We start from the raw sequence: 14,825 nt of genomic DNA on the forward strand, positions 1-14,825 counted from the left end.
GACACTTGGTCTAGAAATGGGCCTGGAATCCAGGTGAGTTGAGGCGAGATTCGTGCGGAATGCAGGCGAGGGTCAGTGGTGATGGCAACAGGTCCGTCTGGAAGCAGCTAGGAGGCAGTGTGGACTGGTATCGCCAGCCTGGCCTGGAGGTGATAGTCAGTAAGTCCAGCCAGGAAGTGGCCGGGGAGGGGGTGCGGGTCAGGGTGGCGCTGCGGCCCGCCCTCACGGTAAAGGTTGGTATGTCTGTCCATATTAACCAAAATCTGTTATAATGAGGTCCATAATAACAAGGGTTTATTGTATAATCCAATTGAATGACAACATAGGCATGAGAGAATAAATATCCTCTTACTGTTCCTGAGTTCATGGTTAGGGAATTTTGAGCTCCCCATTCCTCGGTTACAAACCGAATGAGGAGAGTGGAGTTCCCTTGGACATAGATGGAGACCAGGAGCTGTGGGTGTCAGCTCGATCCTGCAGCAAAAGGTCAGGTAAAGCCAGATAAGCCTTTATACGTTCTCTGACAGTTCAGACAGTTCTGTGTTTGGCTCGGTGCCGGGTTAGGAATGAAAGTGGATAATCAATGGCACTTGCCGCGTGGTTTCTTACTGAGGCCGCAGTTTCAGTTCACATTCAACAGTCTCCCTCAGTTGATATTTTGGAACCTGTGGGGGAACATATTAAAAGTATCATCCATGTTATAATGAAGAAAAGCAAATACAAATACAGATTTTCCAACAATTAAGGTCATAAGGAAATAAAGTAGAATTAGGCCATTCGGCCCATCAAGTCTACTCCGCCATTCAATCATGGCTGATCTATCTCTCCCTTCTAACCCCATTCTCCTGCCTTCTCCCAACAACCTCTGACACCTGTACTAATCAAGAATCTATCTATGCCTGCCTTAAAAATATCCACTGACTTTGCCTCTACAGCCTTCTGTGGCAAAGAATTCCACAGATTCTCAACCCTCTGACTAAAGAAATTTCTCCTCATCACCTTCCTAAAAGAACATCCTTTAATTCTGAGGCTATGACCTCTAGTTTTAGATTCTCCTACTAATGGAAACATCCTCTCCACATCCACTCTATCCAAGCCTTTCACTATTCTGTATGTTTCAATGATTCTTCTAAACTCCAGCGAGTACAGGCCCAGTGCTGACAAACGCTCATCATAGGTTAACCTACTCATTCCTGGGATCATTCTTGTAAACTTCCTCCAGACCTTCTCCAGAGCCAGTACGTCCTTCCTCAGATATGATGCCCAAAATTGCTCACAATATTCCAAATGCGGCCTTACCAGCATCTTATTCTGACCAGAATGATAATCTATCTATCTATCTATCTATCTATCTATCTATCTATCTATCTATCTATCTATCTATCTATCTATCTATCTATCTATTCTATCTTTAAAACTGTGTGGCTGCCGCCATCCAGCGTCTGTCCGTCCGGCTTCCGGCCGCCTTTCTTCCTTTGATTCCTTGCAACTCCGAAACCAGATGCAGAATCGCCGAGATCTTTTCCATTTCGGTAGAGATTTCACTTTCCTTTCATAGTATCCACTCCTGATTACATTTCGTCGTGTTTATGTACACATTTTTAATCAAATCCTTCTTCGCCCCCCCAATATTTCAAAAAAAACTGGCTTCTCACCCATAGAAGCAGCCCCAGCCCCAGCCCCAGTCCCAGCCCCAGCCCCAGCCCCAGCCCCAGCCCCAGCCCCAGCCCCTGGTGAACGTTCCATCGTGTGATGTCACAATGCCCAATGCTCATCGACATTGTTGCCATAGAGGGAGTACAGAGAAGGTTCACCAGACTGATTCCTGGGATGTCAGCACTTTCATATGAAGAAAGACTGGATAGACTCGGCTTGTACACGCTAGAATTTAGAAGATTGAGGGTGGATCTTATAGAAACGTGCAAAATTCTTAAGGGGTTGGACAGGCTAGATGCAGGAAGATTGTTCCAGATGTTGGGGAAGTCCAGAACAAGGGGTCACAGTTTAAGGATAAGGGGTAAATCTTTTAGGACCGAGATGAGAAAAACATTTTTCACACAGAGAGTGGTGAATCTCGGGAATTCACTGGCACAGAAGGTAGTTGAGGCCAGTTCATTGGCTATATTTAAGAGGGAGTTAGATGTGGGCCTTGTGACTAAAGCGAAGGCAGGTACAGGATACTGAGTCGGATGATCAGCCATAATCATATTGAATGGTGGTGCAGGCTCGAAGGGCCAAATGGCCTACTCCTGCACTTAATTTCCATGTTTCTATGTTTCCCTCTCCTCACCCCTCTCCCACCCCCCCCTCTCCCCCCCCCCCCCCCTTTCACTCTCTACCCCACCCCCTTCCCCCTACCCCTCTGTCCCTCTTCAATCACTCCCTCTGCCCCTCTCCTCCTCACTCTTCCACCTCTCCCCCCCCTCCCCCTCCACTCTCCCCTCCCCACTCTTTTCCCCTCTCCCCTCCCCATCCCCCCCCCCTCTCAACCCCCTACCCGCTCTCCTTTCCCTCCCAAATCTGTGACCCCACAACCCAACCCACACCCCCCGCTGCCGCCTGCCGTCCGTCCGTCCGGGACCTGCCTTTCTGCCTTTTGATTCGTTTCTTCGTGTGATGTCACAATGCCCAATGCTCACAGATGTCCAATCGGAATGGATTAATTTACAGCAGCCCCAGCCCCAGCCAGATTCCCACCCCGCAACCGTGCTTTGGTGGAACAGACCCAATTGGCCCAGGTGGTTAGTGTGACACCAACCCCCCCCCCCCCCCCTTCCCCCCGCAGCCTGTGTCGAAGCGCGTCATCACGTGTGTGGGAATAGAGAAAGAGGATTGGGGGTGAAAGGGAATGGGGAACAGATGGACTGTCCCCCACCTCCCCACTCCTCCCCCTTCCCTCCCCCTCCCCCTCCCACCCACTATTTCCCCTCCCTCCACTCCCACCCCTCTCTCCCCCCACCCCTCTCTCCACTCTCCCACACTCTCCCTACTCTCTCTCCTACCACATCCCTCCCCCCCCTCCCCCCACACCCTCTCCCCCCTCCCCTCCTCCCCCCCCCTCTCTCCCCAACCGCTTCCCTCTCTCCCCCACCCCCCCCCTTCCCTCCCCCACCCCTTTCCCCCTCCCCACTCTTCCCCCTCTATCCACACTCTTCCCCTCCCCCCTAACCCCCTACCCCCCCAGTCTCCCTCCTTCTCCCCTCCCCCCCCTCCCCCCACCTCTCTCCCCCCCCTCTCCCTCTCGCCTCCTCCTCCCCCACCCCTCTCTCCTCCCCCTCTCCATCTCCCTCTCTCACTCCCCCTCTCCCTCCCATCCCTATCTCCCCCCCACCCCTTTTCTCTACCCCACCCCCCTTCCCTCTCTTCCCCCCCCCCCACTTCCCCCTACCCCTCTGTCCCTCTACCACCATGCACCCTACCACTCCCTCCCCACCTCCACTTCTTCCCCTTACCCCACCGTTCTACCTCTCCGGCCCTCACCCCTCTCTCTCCCCCTTCCTCCCATCTCCGTCCCACCCCTACACTTTCCCCTCTGTCCCTCTTCCACCACCCCTCTCCCACCCCTCTCCCCCCTCTCCCCCTCCCCTCCCTCCCCTCTTCCCTTCCCTCCCCCCTCACTTCCACTCTCTCCTCTCCCTCCCCTCCCTCTCCCTGTCCCTCTCCCTCCCTCTCTATTTCCCCTCTCCCCCCCCCACCCCTCCCTTCCCCACCCTCATCTCCCTCCCCTCCACACACTCCCGTCCTCTCCTCCCTCCCCCACTTCCCTCTCCTCCCCTGATCTCCCTCCTCCAACCCTCTCTCCTCCCTATACCCCTCTCCAACGCCCTCTCCTCACTCCCTCTCCCCCCCCCCCCCTTCCCTCTCCCCATTCTTCCCCCCTCCTTCCACACTCTTCCCCCCCTCTACCCTGTACCCCATCTCCCTCCCTCACTCCTTCCTCCCCCCCCAACACCTCTCTCCCACTACCCTCTCTCCTCCCCTCCCCCACCCCTCTCTCTCCCTCCCCCTCCCCCAACCCTCCCTCCCTCCCCCCTCCCCCACCCCTCTCTCCCCCCTCTCCATCTCCCTCTACATTCCCTCTACTCCCCCTCCTCCTCCTCACCACTACCCCATCCCTTTCTCCCCACCACCCCCTTCCCTCTCTCTCCCCTTTCTCTCTCCATCTCTCCCTCACCCCCCTCTCTCACTTTTTCTCTCCCCCTCCCCCTCCACTTCTCTCCCCTTACCCCCACTTCCTCGCTCCCCCCCTTTCCCCCCCTCCTCTCTCTCTCCCCCCCTTCCCTCTCTCCCCCCCTCCCCTTCCCCTCTGTCCCCTCTTCACCACTCCCCCTGTCCCCTCTTCCACCACTCCCTCGCCCTACCCCTCTTCCCCCTCCCTCCCCTCCCTCCCCCTCCCCACTCTTCCACTTCTCTCCCTCCCTCCCACTCTTTCCCCTCCTCTTCCCCCCCACCAATCTCCCCCTCCCATCCCATTTCTACCCCCGCAACCCTACCACTCTCCCTCTCCCTCCGCCTTCCCCTTCCCTCCCTACTCCCCCCTCCTCCTCCCTCTCTCCCCCTTCCCCCACCCCTCTCCCCTTCCCTCACCCCCTGCCCCTCCCCCCCACCCCTCTCTCCCCCTCCTGCCCCAACCCCCACCCCAATCCCTCTCTCCCCCATCCCCCTTCACTCTCCCCTCCATCTCTCCCCCCTCCCTCCACACTCTTCCCCCTCTCTCCCCTTCCCTTCCCCTTCTCACCCTTCCCCTTCCCACCCTCCCCCTCCCTCCTCCCTCTCTCCCCTTTATATTTAAAAGTCTGTGGCTACCGTCCGCCGTCCGTCCGGCTGCCTTTCTGCCTTTTGATTTGTTCCATCGTGTGATGTCACAATGCCCAATGCTCGCAGATGTCCAATCGGAATGGATCCATTTACATATGCCTTTGCACCAGCGCCAGCCCCAGCCCCTGGTGAACGTTCCATCGTGTGATGTCACAATGCCCATTGCTCAAAGACATTCTTGCCATAGAGGGAGTACAGAGAAGGTTCACCAGACTGATTCCTGGGATGTCAGGACTTTCATATGACTTTCAAGACTGGATAGACTCGGTTTGTACTCGCTAGAATTTAGAAGATTGAGGGGGGATCTTATAGAATCTTATGTTTCTATGTTTCCCTCTCCTAACCCCTCTCCCTCTCCCACCGATCCCTCTTTCCCCCACCCCCCTTCACTCTCTATCCCACCCCCTTCCCTCTCCCCCCCGCCCACTTCCCCCCCCTACCCTCTGTCCCTCTTGCACCACTCCCTCTACCCCTCCCTCCCCACTCCTCCACTTCTCTCCCCCTTCCCCCTCCACTCTCCCCCTCCCCACTCTTTCCCCCTCTCTCCGCCCACCTCTCTCCCTCCTCCCCTCCCTCCACATCTCTCTCCCCCTCTCTCACCCCCTACCCTGCTCTCCTTTCCCTCCCAAATCTGTCCCGTCCCCTCCCTTCTTCTCACCCCCCCTCCCCCCACCTGTGTGTTTGGGGGGTGGTTAATGTGAGTGTGATGCCGCAGCCCCCCCCCCCCACCGCAAATGCCGTTGGGGTAGCAGACCCAACGGGTCTGCACTTGGTCTAATTTCCTATATATTTCAAGGAGGTCACTCATCCCATGGAGTCTCTACTGGCTCTCGTAACAATTCCATTCTCACATACTTCCCAATAACTAATATTCTCACAAGCCCGTTGACCCTCCCCAACTCCCCTTCAACCACCCACACAAGGGGACATTCATAGTAAACACCACACAGACAGCACCCGAGGTCAGCATTGAACCAGGGTTGCCTAAGGTGTGAGACAGCAGCACTACCTACTGCGCCACATGCCAACACTTGACCCACAACCCACATTCTGATGAAGTACCGTGATCTCGCACCTGAGTTACCATGTCCTAACCTCAGCATCTGTCTCACCATATCCCACCATCCTCACCTCCACGATGCACCACGTCCCCATCCCTTCACTCACCATATCTCTAACTGCATTTACCCTTATCCCCATATCCCAATCCCCATTGTATCTTTCACACTCGTACATGAGGTAACAAGGAAAGGGGTTTCCCGCAATCCCCTAGCACCGGGGAATGGAAATCGTATAGGCCCCAGAAGATGGTGGATTGACAGGATGATGGCATGTGGGAGACGAAGCAGATTGGGAGCTGCTGTTGAGAACATTGAGAAGGTTGTGAGGGCTTCTATTGGTGTGGCAGAGAGGGGGAGGTAGACCAGGGATAGGATAGAGGTGGTTGCTGGTGAAGGACAGATGGAGACTGAGAAGGGACCAGGTAGTAGCAGCGATCCACTTGAACTAATCTAGTGCACTGCGTTCAATTTACACCATACACTGGAGAGGCTAAATCTGGATCCAGTGACTATGTGTGGAGCACCTTCATTTGCAGAGTGAACCAGAGTTTCCTGTCAGATCTCACTTTATTTCTCCTTTCCATTCCCAGTCTTGCCACCCTGTTCTAGGCCTCCTACACTGCTTCAACAAAGTGTAATCATGCTGGAAGAACATCATCTCATCTTCCATCCAGGCATGTTGCAGACCTCAAAACTAGACATTAATTTCCACAATTTTGGAAAGTGGCCTCTCCAACTTCCACCAGACACAGGCAGTTTAGGTGAAAGACTATCGACTTGGAATTTTAATAATGTCTCCCACTCTTCGGATGCTACTTGATCTGGGGTGCTGCATATTGGGAAGTCTAACATGGGCAGGATCTACATAGTGAATTGTAGGGCTCTGGGGAGTGTTGTAGAGCAGAGGGATCTAGGACTGCAGGTGCATGGTTCCTCGAAGGCCCCATAGCAGAAGCCTCCACGTCGCGGGGCTGGAAAAGAAGTATCCCGAGATAATTCTGCTACTACCATCATCGATTGCAACAAATTATGGCTCCCACTGATTGTCGTCGGAATATGCGTCCTTTGGAGGACGGACGATGACAGTGATGTCAACATTTGAAACATGGAAGATGGACACGAAAGAAGAAGTTCCTTGAAGGTCGAGTTGTAGATAGATCAGGAGGTCAAAAAGGCTTTTGGCACATTGGCCTTCATCAGTCAGAGTATTGAGTATAGAAGTTGGAAGGTCATGTTGCAGTTGCATAAGACATTGGTGAGGCCGCATTTAGAGTATTGTGTTCAGTTCTGGGCACTATGCTATCGGAAATATATTGTCAAGCTGGAAAGGGTACAGGGAAGATTTACGAGGGTGGTGTCAGGACTAGAGGGTCTGAGCTATAGGGAGAGGTCGAGTAGGCTGGGACTCTATTCCTTGGAGCGCAGGAGGATGAGAGGTGATCTTATAGAGGTGTATAAAATCATGAGAGGAATAGATCGGGTAGACGCACAGTCTCTTGCCCAGAGCAGGTGAATCAAGGACCAGAAGACACAGGTTTAAGGTGAAGGGGAAAATATTTATTAGGAATCTGAGGGGTAACTTTTTCACACAAAAGGTGGTGGGTGTATGGAATAAGCTGCCAGAGGAAGTAGTTGAGGCAGGGACTATCCCAATATTTAAAAAAAACAGTTAGACAGGTACATAGATAGGACAGGTTTGGAGGGATAAAGGAGATTTAAACCTGAGATGAGAAAAACAATTTTCACCCAGAGAGTTGTGAATTTGTGGAATTCTCTGCCACAGAAGGCAGTGGAGGCCAATTCACTGGATGAATTTAAAAGAGAGTTAGATAGAGTTCTTGGGGCTAGCGGAATCAAGGGGAGAAGGCAAACATGGGTTACTGATTGTGGATGATCAGTCATGATCACAATGAATGGCGGTACTGACTCAAAGGGCCAAATGGCCTCCCCCTGCACCTATTTTCTATGTTTCTATGATATGGACCAAACGCGGGCAGGTGGGACCAGTGTAGCTGGGACATGTTTGCCGGCATGGGCATGTTGGGCCGAAGGGCCTGCTTCCACACTGTATCACTCTATGACTCGATGACTCTATGGTGGATATCACAGAATTCACTCTATGGTTCAATGGTGCTTTATTTGTTATGTCAAGCCAGCACTGCCATTCAATATGATCATGGCTGATCTAAATTCAGTACTCGTTCATGCTTTCTCCCCATATGCCTTGATTCCTTTAGCCATGAGTTAAATCTACCCTAACTCTCTTTAAAACATCCAGTGAATTCGCCTCCACTGCCTTCTGCGGCAGAGAATGCCACAAATTCACAACTCTCTGGGTGAAAAAGTTTTTCCTCATCTCAGTCCTAAATGGCCTACCAGTTAATCTTAAATTATGACCCCTGGTTCTGGACTCCGCAACATTGAGAACATTTTTCCTGCAATCTCACACCTTTTGTCTTTTCATCTGTGGCCTATGTCCAAATAACTGAAAAAAAAGATCTAGACCTAGCCTATCTAAAAAGCCCCCTATCTTCCCATCACTCGCTTGGATTTGTCCTGCCACATCTCTCTTCCCACAACCCCGCCCGCCCACCCACCACAATCAGTCTGAGGAAGTGTCCAGAACTGAAACGTCACCTATCCATGTTCTCTGGAGATGCTGCCAGACCCATTGAGTTACTCTGCCACTTTGTATCTTTCTTTGGAAACCAGCGTCTGCAGTTTCTTGTTTCTCAAAATGGATCTCCAACTTGATTACCCTAAGTACATATTATTCCTTAACATTTTCAGCTGTCGGAAACTATTGGTTCTTTTTCAGGATTATTCCTGTTGTGCATACCTTCCCAGAGGCGGTCATGGGGAAATCCTTCATAAACACAATGTATCGTGGGATCTTGAAGTGGGAGATCTGTGAGAGATAAAGAGATTAGACAATTCAAAGACACTGGTTTGAAGTGGGAACCTTGGTGAAATTTCCCTGCAGTGAATGTCAGCCTTTGCCATCTACACACCAGACAAATTCCTCTTGTTCGCTGCTGTCCAGCTGCTCCACAGAATAGGTGTCACAATTTGAAAGTCATGACCTTTATTCAGATACAAACCAATGTCAACCTTTTAGCATCCTAACCACAAGGTTCCTAGATCCTCAAATCCTCTGAAATTGGTGAGACTTTTTAAAGAGATAGCTTCTCCCTTTATAAGGAACAAGGAAGTTCCTTCTGAACTTGAAAGGGTGAATTTCCTGGGTCTCCACAGCCAATGGAATCCCCACTGGGTAGAAAATGTTAGTTGGAAATACTGGAACTTGGGGTTCTCCTGATTCAACTTATATGGCTGGAAAGTCCTGAACAATTGTTTACCAATGCCTTGGCCTCCATGTCTGCAATCAACCACTGGGTGGAGCCACAACGGCTGCCTCGCCAACAGTCAGTCTCATCCTTTTCTTCCTTTGTTGTTGTTTAGTGTTAAATGTATGTTTTAGTGTTATTTAGCTTTGTTTTATGTGGGGGGTTGAGTTGGGGGAAACTTTTTTTAATCTCTCACCTCGATGGAGATTGGCGGGACTGGACTTTTGATGCCTTCCCTCACAGTGGGAAACCATTGTGGGGGGATGTTTTTATGTTTACTGTTAAATTCTTGATGTTGTGTCTTATCTTTATTTGTGTGCTGCAATGGCAAGTCAAAATTCACTACACCAATTGGTGTATGTGATAATAAATGTCCTTTGTATCGTTTGTATCCTTTTGTATCCTTTGTATTGTTTGTATCCTTTGAGATTCAATTTTTTTCCGTATCGTATCTCCGTCCACAGTTGCGGCCTAACATCGAGGAGCTGGCAGCCTCTTGCTGGGGATCGACTTAGGGAGCTCTAACTGTGGGAGCCTATAGGACTTAACATCGTGGAACTGGCGACCTTGGTGCTCCATTGGTATGACTGTATGGTAAATCGAATTCCACTGTACCTTAATTGGTACACGTGACAATAAAATACCTTTGAACCTTTGCATCCTCTCGAGGCTGACAGAAGCATCACTATCTCTGACAATGCACCCTAATAGTCCTCTATATCTATCAGGAATGCACAGTGGTGAAAGATGTAGCAGGGATTTCATCATTAAGATTTTCAACTGCTGTATGAGTATGGGAGTCTGCAAACGTACGTACCTTTCCTTTGCAGAAGGTCTTAAGCTCCTCAGCTGTGCACTCGATTCCATCGTGCACTTTCACACAGGCACAGACCTCCTCACCCATCTTGTCATCATGAACTCCAATCACCTGCCAACAGAAAGCAGAGATAAACTCCATCAATCAGTCGCGGTCTCTGTGGATCTCCAACCAATTTACCAAACTGTCAGATCAAGTGGTTTGCAAAGTGCACGACCCTGTCACACCTTCATAGCTTTCTCCTCAGTGGTCGATCGGCTCAAGAGAATGGCTGTCTTCCATTGTTAGCTTCCAGTAAAGCTTCTATTTACTGCTTTGTCACACCCTTACTGGGCAGGACAAGTAAGGTGCACAGTGATGTTCCCTCTATATAGTGATAACACCACATCTTGGCTGTAGTGTTAGAATGTCACCCCCGATACCAATCCAGTTTATTCCCAGATCAGAGTGAAATTAGTTGGAGATTGTTGGCCTACCTTGTTCATGCTGACTGTAATGCCTATCTATACAAATCCTATTTGCCTGTGGGAGTGTCACATTGCAGCTCAACAAAACATTGGTTAGGCTGAACTTGGAGGTCTTCTCCTGTGCTAATTCTTTGATAAAGCTGCTGAATCATCCCACTGCTCTATTCTTTCCCTATAGGTCTACATTTATAGTACAACACAGGCCTTTGGCCCACAATGTCCGTGTTGAACATGATGCCAAATTAAACTAACTCCATCTATCGCACATGATCCATATCACCCCATTTGCAGCACACCAATGCAAATATAAAGAAAGCACATCAGCGCCTCTACTTCCTGAGAAGATTACAGAGAGTCGGTATGTCAAAGAGGACTCTCTCGAACCTCGACAGGTGCACAGTAGAGAGCATGCTGACTGGTTGCATCGTGGCTTGGTTCGGCAACTTCAGCGTCCAGGAGTGGAAAAGAATGCAGAAAGTTGTGACCACTGCCCAGTCCATCATCGGCTCTGACCTCACCACCATTGAAGGGATCTATCGCAGTCGCTGCCTCAAAAAGGCAACCAATATCATCAAGGACCCACACCATCCTGGCCACGCACTCATCTCTCCGCTACCATCGGGTGAAAGTACAGGAGCCTGAAAACTGGTACATCCAGGTTCAGGAACAGCTTCTTCCCCACAGCCAACCAGGCTATTAAACTCGCCAACAAACAGACTCTGAACTGTAACAGCCTTTTGCACTTTATCTGTTTATTTATGTGCATATTGAATTGAACTGAACTGTTCTGTATTTATGCTTACAATATTCTGTTGTGCTGCAGCAAGCAAGAATTCCATTGTCCTATCTGGGACACATGACAATAAACTCTCTTGACTTGACTCTTCATGTGCCTGTCTAAATGCTACTATTGTGTCTGCTTCCACTATCGCACGTTTCAGGTACCAACCACACTCTGCACATCATCTTTAAACTTCCCTTCTCTCACCGTGGGGCTGCACTCTCTAGTATTTGACATTTCTACCCTTGGAAAAAGTCACTAACTACCTACCCTAATTATGCCCTATAATTTTTATAAATTTCTATCAGGTCTCCCCTCAGCATCCAACACTCCAGAGAAAACAATCTAAGTTTGTCCAACCTCTGCTAATACTCTCTAATCCAGGCAGCATCCTGGTGAACCCCTTCTGCACCCTCTCCAAAGCCTCCACATTCCTCCTGTAATAGGGCTACCAGAACTACACACAATGCTCCAAATACGCTGAATCAAAGTTTTATAAAGTTGCAACATGAGTTCCTGACTCATATACTCAAAGCCCAACCAATGAAGGAAAGCATGCTGTACGCCTTCTTTACTGCACTATTTATTTATGTTGGTGCTTTCAGAGAGCTATTGACGGACCACAAGATCTCTCTCTACATCAATGTTCTTAAGCGTACGCTTACCCCTTTTATTTGACCTCCCAAAGTGTTACACCTCACACTTTTTTGGATTAAACTAAATTTGCCATTTCTCATTGCCACATCTGTAACTGATCTCTGTCTTCCTGTATCCTTTGACAGCCTTCTCTACAATCCTCACCTCCACCAATTCTGCAAACTTACCAATCAGCCCATCTAAATCTACACCTGATTTATATAAAAATCAACAGGGTTCCCAGTACTGATTCCTGTGGAACATCACTGATCACAGATCTCCAGTCAAAATAATACCCCTCCATCACTATCCTCTCTCTTCAAGCTAATTTTAAAGCTAATCTACCAAGTCACCATGGATCCATGTATCTTAATCTTCTGGATCAGCCTTCCATGATGGTTAATAATTTTAATCATCAAGAGTTAATCTAATTTCCTTGGAATGTTACGACTGGTTCTTCAAACCACCAAATCGTAACATGCTGTGTAAAAAGGCTTTGTTTCCTCTCTGGCTCTTTTGCCTTCGATCTGTTTTCTCCAGCTGTTGATATCCTGTGATAGAAAGTAGTTATTCTGTACTAACTATTCTGTACTAACTATAAGAAAATCTATAATTTCTTTGATCTTTTATCAAATGAGAACACTTAAGTTTCACAAATCTCGTCACGTGTTGCCATTCCAGGTACCATTCTTCTAGATCCCCTTTACACCATCTCCGAGATTCAAAACAATTAAATCTTAAATTACTCGAGAACTGGACACAAACGCCAGATGAGACCCTACTCCTGGTAGAAATTTTATAATTGCTTTCCTGCCATTGTATTCCTTACCTCTATAGAGCCCACGTGAACAGAGAAAGCAGCCATCCATGAATTCACCATCGCCTCCAGTGGTTGCTTTCTTTGGCTGTCCTTGATAAGGTTGTTTGATGATCAGGAGCTCAAACGTTCTGTTCCTGAACCTCCATTATGCAAAGTCTGCATTACTTTTCTTTAGTCTGACTGTCATTATAAAGTCTGTATTGACATCAGCATCTGCACTGTTCTCATTCACTTTACCTTTCTCATCAAAGAATTCAATCAAGATAGTTAAACATTAAATGTTTATTAAGTGTATTAAATCCCTGCAGAATGTTATTCATTAATCCATAACTATGTACCTGTACTAGCAGTTGCTTTTCTGATGCCTGTGCAACATCTGGGGGGATACAGAGACCAGCTGTGGAGCAGCTGATGCTGTGCATGCTCCACACAAACACACTTATCAATTGACCTTCCTGAGACTTACATGCACCTCCTGAACTTTGGGATTAGTGTGCAAAAACGTTTCCACCTCCACAGGGTAAATGTTCTCTCCTCCACGGATGACCATGTCTTTAATTCGGCCTACGATCCTACAGTATCCGTACGAGTCAAGTGAGGCAATATCGCTGAAAATGCAGAACCATTGAATTAACATTATATTCATCCAATTCTGACCTGAGGGGCATCAGTAAGTAGAAATGATAGTTAGTTAAAACATAGAACAGTATGTCACGAAAACAGGCCCTTCAGACCACAATGTCTGTGCCATAGTCCTCCATTCCCTATCAACGTTCTGTAGGTTACAAGGGTCAAGATTAGAGTCATAGAATCATGCACTTGGTGACTGTAGGTTGTCCATGCCCTAAGCATACAGGAGGGCAGGGTTCGGTTGGCCATGCATTTTGTGTTGAGTTTGAGATCCTGATCTTCAAACGCCAATTTCAAGACCAGCCAAAGACTACCAGCCACCGGAAGCAATGGTGAATTCATCGTTGACGTCTGCCTTCTCTGTGCAGGTGATCCATATTTTCCAGTGTCTTGTCATGGACCTTTATTATTGCATGTTGATGTGGTACTTTGGGGACTGGTTGGCAGAGGACTTACGCTCTGTCGATGTTAAATATAAGGATAGTCCCCTTTAAAGCTGCAGTTAATGAGTGAACAATGGCCACAAGGAAATCACAAAAAAAGACACAAAGTGCTGGAGTAAATCAGCGGGTCAGGAAGCATCTCCCGAGACCATGAATAGGTCACATTTCAGGTCAGGACCTGACTGACAATCACAGAAGAAGGATTTTGACAAGAGGTGTCACCTATCCATGGTCACCAACGATGCTACCTGACCCACTGTGTTACTCTAGCACTTAGTGGCCTTTTTTGTAAACCAGCATTTGCCATTCCTGGTTTCTGAGGAAATCACTGCCTATTGGTAACTTCAGTCCAATGACAATTCCTCAGACAAGCCTGCATTGTGAATCTTGGACTGATGGACGGTAACTTGGAGCTAATACCATCCATGTGCAATGGCTAAACACCTACCAAAATGGAGAAGGAGGATCGTGGACAGAACCTACCTGGGATTTCCCTGGGTTTAACCCAAAGAGTCTGGGAATATTTGGATATTACTAAGCCTCAGGGAACTTTCTTGTAGTAAGCCCTGGGTTCTTGTCACCTGGGTTCTTGTTAAGAAGGACATTTGACCATCTAATCAGGATCAGCTTTGTGCAAGAACAATACAACTGCACCCTCCCCTCTGCTCACGACCCTCCAAATTCTTTCTCTTCTCAAATCAATTTCTAGCTCTTTTCTGAATCAGGGTTCATTGCAGCTCCTGATGGAGAATTCCCTCTGCCAACCGCTCACTGTAGGAAAACATCAATTTATTTGGCTCTTTTGCTAATCACCATCATTCGGTGTTCCACGGTTCTGACCCCTCCGTAAATATAACATTTTTTGACAATCTGCAATTTATTCTCTTAATGACTCCAAATCTTTTGATCAGTTCCCCATACAGCCTCCCTCTTTTCCAAGGCAAACAGTCCCAACTTCCACTAGTCTGTCCACAGAACTTACATCATGCGCCTTTATTGCTGGAT

At 48.7% G+C, this 14,825-nt stretch overlaps 1 protein-coding gene across 1 annotated transcript in view; it reads right to left on the reverse strand.

Annotated features, from left to right (window-relative positions):
- Positions 1–272: 272 nt before the first annotated feature.
- Positions 273–14,825, reverse strand: part of acsf2 (acyl-CoA synthetase family member 2) — a 97,426-nt gene continuing 82,873 nt past the window's right edge. Inside the window, exons 13-16 of the mRNA XM_055654051.1 lie at positions 13,214–13,355; positions 10,044–10,154; positions 8,719–8,787; positions 273–665 (exon numbers count right to left, since the gene is read on the reverse strand). Of these exons, the coding sequence (XP_055510026.1) occupies positions 606–665; positions 8,719–8,787; positions 10,044–10,154; positions 13,214–13,355 (382 nt within the window). The 3' untranslated portion in view covers positions 273–605. The remainder of the gene's footprint in view (positions 666–8,718; positions 8,788–10,043; positions 10,155–13,213; positions 13,356–14,825) is intronic.

Source organism: Leucoraja erinacea, chromosome 23, assembly GCF_028641065.1.
Source record: "Leucoraja erinacea ecotype New England chromosome 23, Leri_hhj_1, whole genome shotgun sequence".
NCBI lineage: Eukaryota > Metazoa > Chordata > Chondrichthyes > Rajiformes > Rajidae > Leucoraja > Leucoraja erinaceus.